Source organism: Orycteropus afer, unplaced genomic scaffold (assembly GCF_000298275.1).
Source record: "Orycteropus afer afer isolate SDZICR_OR568_19922 unplaced genomic scaffold, OryAfe1.0 scaffold00237, whole genome shotgun sequence".
NCBI classification, from domain to species: Eukaryota; Metazoa; Chordata; class Mammalia; order Tubulidentata; family Orycteropodidae; genus Orycteropus; species Orycteropus afer.
The window spans coordinates 4,412,141-4,417,570 of record NW_006921824.1 but is presented as its reverse complement, the minus strand read 5'-3'; the positions used below and the strand labels follow the sequence as shown (position 1 = coordinate 4,417,570).

Genomic DNA, 5,430 nt, shown 5'->3' with positions numbered 1-5,430 from the left:
GGAGTTACTTAAGTAGCAAGACTGCCTTTGGGCTCCTGCATCTTTAATGATACTAGCAGCATCCTTCTGTAACAGGGCTATTAAGACAACAATAAAAATAATGTTCATAGCTACAAGTTTGTGAATGTTCCAATAAGCTGATTTTTATGCTAATTCACCTTAATGAATCCTTATAATGGCCATGTGAGATATGGTACTATTATTATCCTCATTATGCAAATGAGAAAACTGAAGCTAAGAAAGGTAAAGTAACTTGCCCCATGTCAGGTCATTAATAAATAACCGAGTCAGGATTAGAACCCAGATCTTTCTGATTCCTAAACCTATTCTCTTAGTTATTTATTTCTCAAACTGAAGAACATAGTCAGTCATTATTGAATATGGTAAGTGGCAAGAGTTACAATATGTACCTTAAATGGAGTCCTTTTTGTTATGTGATCTCTTTGGTGTTGACATAAGATCTCAAATTGCTATTTCTGTCACACTTTAGCATTGCCATCTCCTCAAGGTTGTGCCAACCTCTCGTGCTAACAACTTTCTGTCATGTTGTTGGTTCAAAACCATCTTATATTCCTACATTCAATGCCTTCCTACGTACACAGGTCAGATGTGATGAGAGACAACATTTACGCTTCTCCTGACAGGTCTACTTCTGACTTTCCTGTGTCCTAAACCAGATATCTGGGCTGCTGTTTTCTCTTCATTTAAACAGGAAAGTGTTTCCAAACTTCATTGTTCCTGTTCCACCATGATAATCTTTCTTCTTAATATTCAAACTCTTTGGCCTGTCCTCAGTCATTTTCCATCTGAGCCACTGAAATGTACTTATGACTCTTTATAGTTTTCATCTTTCTCCCTAACGCCATCAACAATGTGGAAACCAGTCAGCTTTCTTGCATTTCTTTTATGCCAATAATTCATTCAGAAATTGCTACTCTTCATAAGTCTGAGAAATGAAACCTTTTGCCAACACCCCACCAACTATGTCTATCATTTCTAACATGTATTTTTATCAGTTTATGTTGAGCTATTAGGCTAAACTCACAATTCCCTTGGTAATCTCCTCACCCTACCCTTAGTATTTTGTTTAAATGCCTCATGCTGGGAATGAATCTCTGTTTACTTAACAAGACAATGTTTTTTTTTTTTTCCACCTATGCCTACTTTCAAACTTGCTAAATGAAATCTAGCATAGCCTGGAAGTCAAAAGAAGTCAAGGATGACAGAAAGTCAAAATAAGTCAAGGTGTAAGGGGTGAAAACAGTAGGGCCTCCAGGGAAAACCAGACTGTACTTAATTTTGGTTGAGGTGTAATATTTTTAAGAAGAAATATAATTTCAATTGAATAATTATAACAAATTAATCATCATTTTATTCAATAATTATTAATGATTACTTGGCCAAGTACTATAGCAGATTCTGAGTATAATGCTGAAATAACCCAGTAGAATTTTGATATTTTGGGATGACAACAATGTTTATTAATTTTTGAACAACCAATAGTTGATACAAAATTAAAGATTAAAAGAAATTCTTTGCAGCAATTAAAATACTGTTGTTTTGGTACTAATTATCTGGCATAGGAGTTTGCCACTGAAAGAAGAAACAGGAGGTCAAGCTATTTCTGAGGTCATATCACATTATATTGTCCTTTTTCTTCCTCTCTTTTTCTCTCTGTTACAGGAACCCCTGTTTGGTTTTATATGCAAATTGCACCAATAAGAAATGAACATGAAAAGGTGGTCTTGTTCCTGTGCACTTTCAAGGATATTACGTTGTTCAAACAGCCAATAGAAGATGATTCAACAAAAGGTAATTTTCAATGGCATTACTGCTCTTAAGAATAGGGCTGTCATGTAAAGACATCATCATCATCATCAGTTTATTTTAACAAAAGGCATTGGTTGAACTGAAGAACATAATTTTACTTTGTAGCCCTTTATTTGCTTCATATTCATATTGGTATTCACCCAAGTCCATTTTATTCAATCACATTGTTTGAATAGAAATAGCATAGATCCAAAGATAGAATAAACCAAAAACCATGAAGATGGAATGTTGTTATGTGCCATCGAGTCGGCCCTGACTCATAGTGATGCCTCCTTGGGTTTCCGAGGCAGTATCACTACGGAAGTAGATTGCCCAACCTTCCTTCCGAGGAGTGGCTGGTGGGTTAGAACCGCCAGCCTTCTGGTTAGCAGTCAAGTGCCTTAGGCACTACGCTACCTGAGCTCCTAAAAGATGGAATAGTGGTCAGTTAATTTAAGTGTAAGGAACCCTGGTGTGGCAGTGGTTAAATTCTTGGCAGCTAACCGAAAGGTCAGCAGTTCTAACCCTCCAGCCACTCCATGGAAGAAAGATGTGACAGTTTGCTTCTGAAAAAGATTACAGCCATGGAAACCCATGGGGCAGTTTTACTGATAGTGTTCCGTAGGGTTGCTATGAGTAGAAATTGACTTGACAACAACAATAATAATTTAAATATAATAGGGAGAATTAAGATAGGAAGAAGAAATTTCATAGAGTTTTGTTAATTTAGAGTCAATACAAAGGAAGTTTCAACACTTTTTACCATGGCAAACTTTAGAAACAGAAAGTATAACAATTTGTGGGATAATTTGGGTGAGGTTCTCTAAGAGAAGAATTGATTGGTTAATTGAATTGATTAGTGGAAATTTTCAAGTTACTTTTTCACCCTTTATTTTTGGTTGATGTAGTTAGAAAATTTCTCAGGTAGATGATTCTGAATTATAAAAAGAATAATTTTGTCACTAAGAGAGTACCTGGCAAAATTCAAACATTCTGACTTCAGTCTTCTTGACTGTAGTATCCAGGAAAACTGGTGCAGAAACCAGTAGTCACTGGCATGTACTTTTACCCCTTTGAAATCTAATGTATCCTCATTTCTTTCTCTCCAATTATTTCTAGATTAGAAACTGGTGTCGTATTAATAGAGGCTTTCAAATACCCTTAGAAGTAGTTTTATGGAATATTTTTCATACTCTCTTAAGAGACTAAAAATGAAATATCTTCCTCTGCATTTGGCAAACATTGCATTTTTTTACTTAAAAAACAAAACCCAAAAAGCTTGGCATAGAAGCTGTAATCTTTCATAATGAAATTGTAACTATATAAAAATGTCACTAGTTTCATTCTTTCTATATGAATTCATATACATAACACATACTTGTTCAGTTTCTGGTAGCATCAGATTGCAAGAGAAGAAATCTTATGATGTAAAAATCATTTAAAGTATGACATGGAATGATTTGTTTGTGAAAGTTTCACAGAGTATTAAATTATCTCCTGGAAGGTGACATGACATGACCAATGTAGGTGAGATGAAGTCTGGCAATTCTTGCTTCCAAGGAGCATTCTGGTTGCACTTCTTCAAGACAGATTTGTTTGTACTTCTGGAGTCCATGGTATTTTCAGTATTCTTTACCATCACCACAATCCAAAGGCTTCTTCCATCAGCCTTATTAATTGTTCAGCTTTTCACATGCATATGAGGTAATTGAAAATACTGTGGCTTGGGTCAGGCACACCTTAGTGTTCAAAGTGACATCTTTATTCCTTAATGCTTTAAAGAGGTCTTCTGCAGTAGATTTGCCCAGTGCAATACATCTTCTGATTGCTTGGCTGCGTTTCCCTGGATGTTGATGTGGATCCAAGCAAACTGAAATCTTTGACAACTTCAATCTTTTCTCCATTGATTGTGATGTTTCTTATTGGTCCAGTTGTGAGGATTTTTGTTTTCTTTATGTTGAGGTATAATCCATACCAAAGACTGTTGTCTTTGATCTTCATTAGTAAGTGCTTCAAGTTGTCTTCACTTCCAGCAAGCAAGGTTGTGTCATCTGCATATTGCAGATTGTTAATGAGTTTTCCTCCAGTCCTGATGCTACTTTCTTCTTCAAATAATCCAGCTTCTCTGATTATTTGTTCAGCAAACAGATTGAATAAATATGGTGAAAAGATACAACCCTAGCACACACCCTTCCTGATTTTAAACTATGCTGTATCCTCTTGTTATTTTCAAACGACACCCTCCTAGTCCATGTACAAATTCCTCATGAGCACAATTAAATGTTCTAGAATTACCATTTTTTGCAATGTTATCTATAATTTATTATGAGCCACACAATCAAATGCTTTTGCATAGTCAATAAAACACAGGTAAACATCTTCTTGCTATTCTTTGCTTTTAGCCAAGATCCATCTGGCGTCATCAATGTTATCCCTCATTCCATATCCGCTTCTGAATCCAACTTGAATTTCTGGAAGTATGCTGTCATTTTTGAATTATCTTCAGCAAAATTTTACTTGCGTGTGATATTGATATTGTTTGGTAACTTCTGTATTCTTTTGGATCACCTTTCTTTGGAATGGGCACAAATACCCATCTCTTCCAGTCAGTTGGCCAGGTGCCTGTCTTCCAAATTTCTTGGCATAAACCAGTAAGCACTGCCAGTGCTGGACCTGATTGTTGAAATATCTTGATGGATATTCCATCAATTTCTGGAGCCTTGTTTTTCACCAATTCCTTCAGTGCAGCTTGGCCTTCTTTCTTCTTTCTTCATATGTTACTTCCTGAAATATTTGAGCATCAACCAATTATTTGTGGTACAGGGACTCTGTGTATTCCTTCCATCTTCTTTTGATGCTTCCTGTGTCTTTCAATATTTTGCCCATAGAATCCTTCAATATACAACTCAAGGCTTGAATATCATACAGTCCAGCAATAATGCTCCTAAATATTTACCAAGCACAGTTGAAAACTTAGGTCAACACACATGTTAAGTTGCACATATATTTATTGCAAATTTATCCATAATTTCCAAAAATTGGAAGTAACTAATATGTACTTGAATAGGTGAATTGATAAACAAATGGTGGTACTAATATTGTTTAGTCATACAAATAAATGAGCTATCAAGACACAAAGATAGTGCTGAATGTTAAATGCATATTGCTAAGTGAAAGAAGCCAGGAGTGAAAAGGGCTGTGTTTCCATTTGTAGACATTTTTGGCAAGGCAAGGCAAGGCAATAAACAGATCAATCGTTGCCAAAAATTTGGGGTAGGATGGGAAGGCTTGAATAACTGAAGCACAGGGGCATCTTTTTAAGGCAGTGAAACAATTTTGTCAAGGGAGATAAATGACATTATGCATTTATCTAAACCCACACAACTTTATAGCACAGAGTGATCCTTAATATAGGCAAATTAAAAAAATTATTTCAGAGGCCTTGACAATGCAGAATGTGACAAAATAATCTAACTGTATTACAAAATGATGAAACAACTTCACTGAAGAGTAGAGTTAGATGGTGCTGACATAGATAACTTTGCAGATGAGTGAAATCTATAAGACTAAGGGCAAAAGAAAGTTTATATAGCACTGTACTCTAGTTGGAAAACTTTTTTT

The 5,430-nt window shown here is 35.5% G+C and overlaps 1 protein-coding gene across 1 annotated transcript in view; it reads left to right on the top strand.

Moving 5' to 3' along the window:
- KCNH5 (potassium voltage-gated channel subfamily H member 5) overlaps positions 1–5,430 on the top strand; it is a 467,739-nt gene that overhangs the window by 67,431 nt on the left and 394,878 nt on the right. The window contains exon 4 of the mRNA XM_007949104.1: positions 1,684–1,812. Coding sequence (XP_007947295.1) covers positions 1,684–1,812 — 129 coding nt within the window. The remainder of the gene's footprint in view (positions 1–1,683; positions 1,813–5,430) is intronic.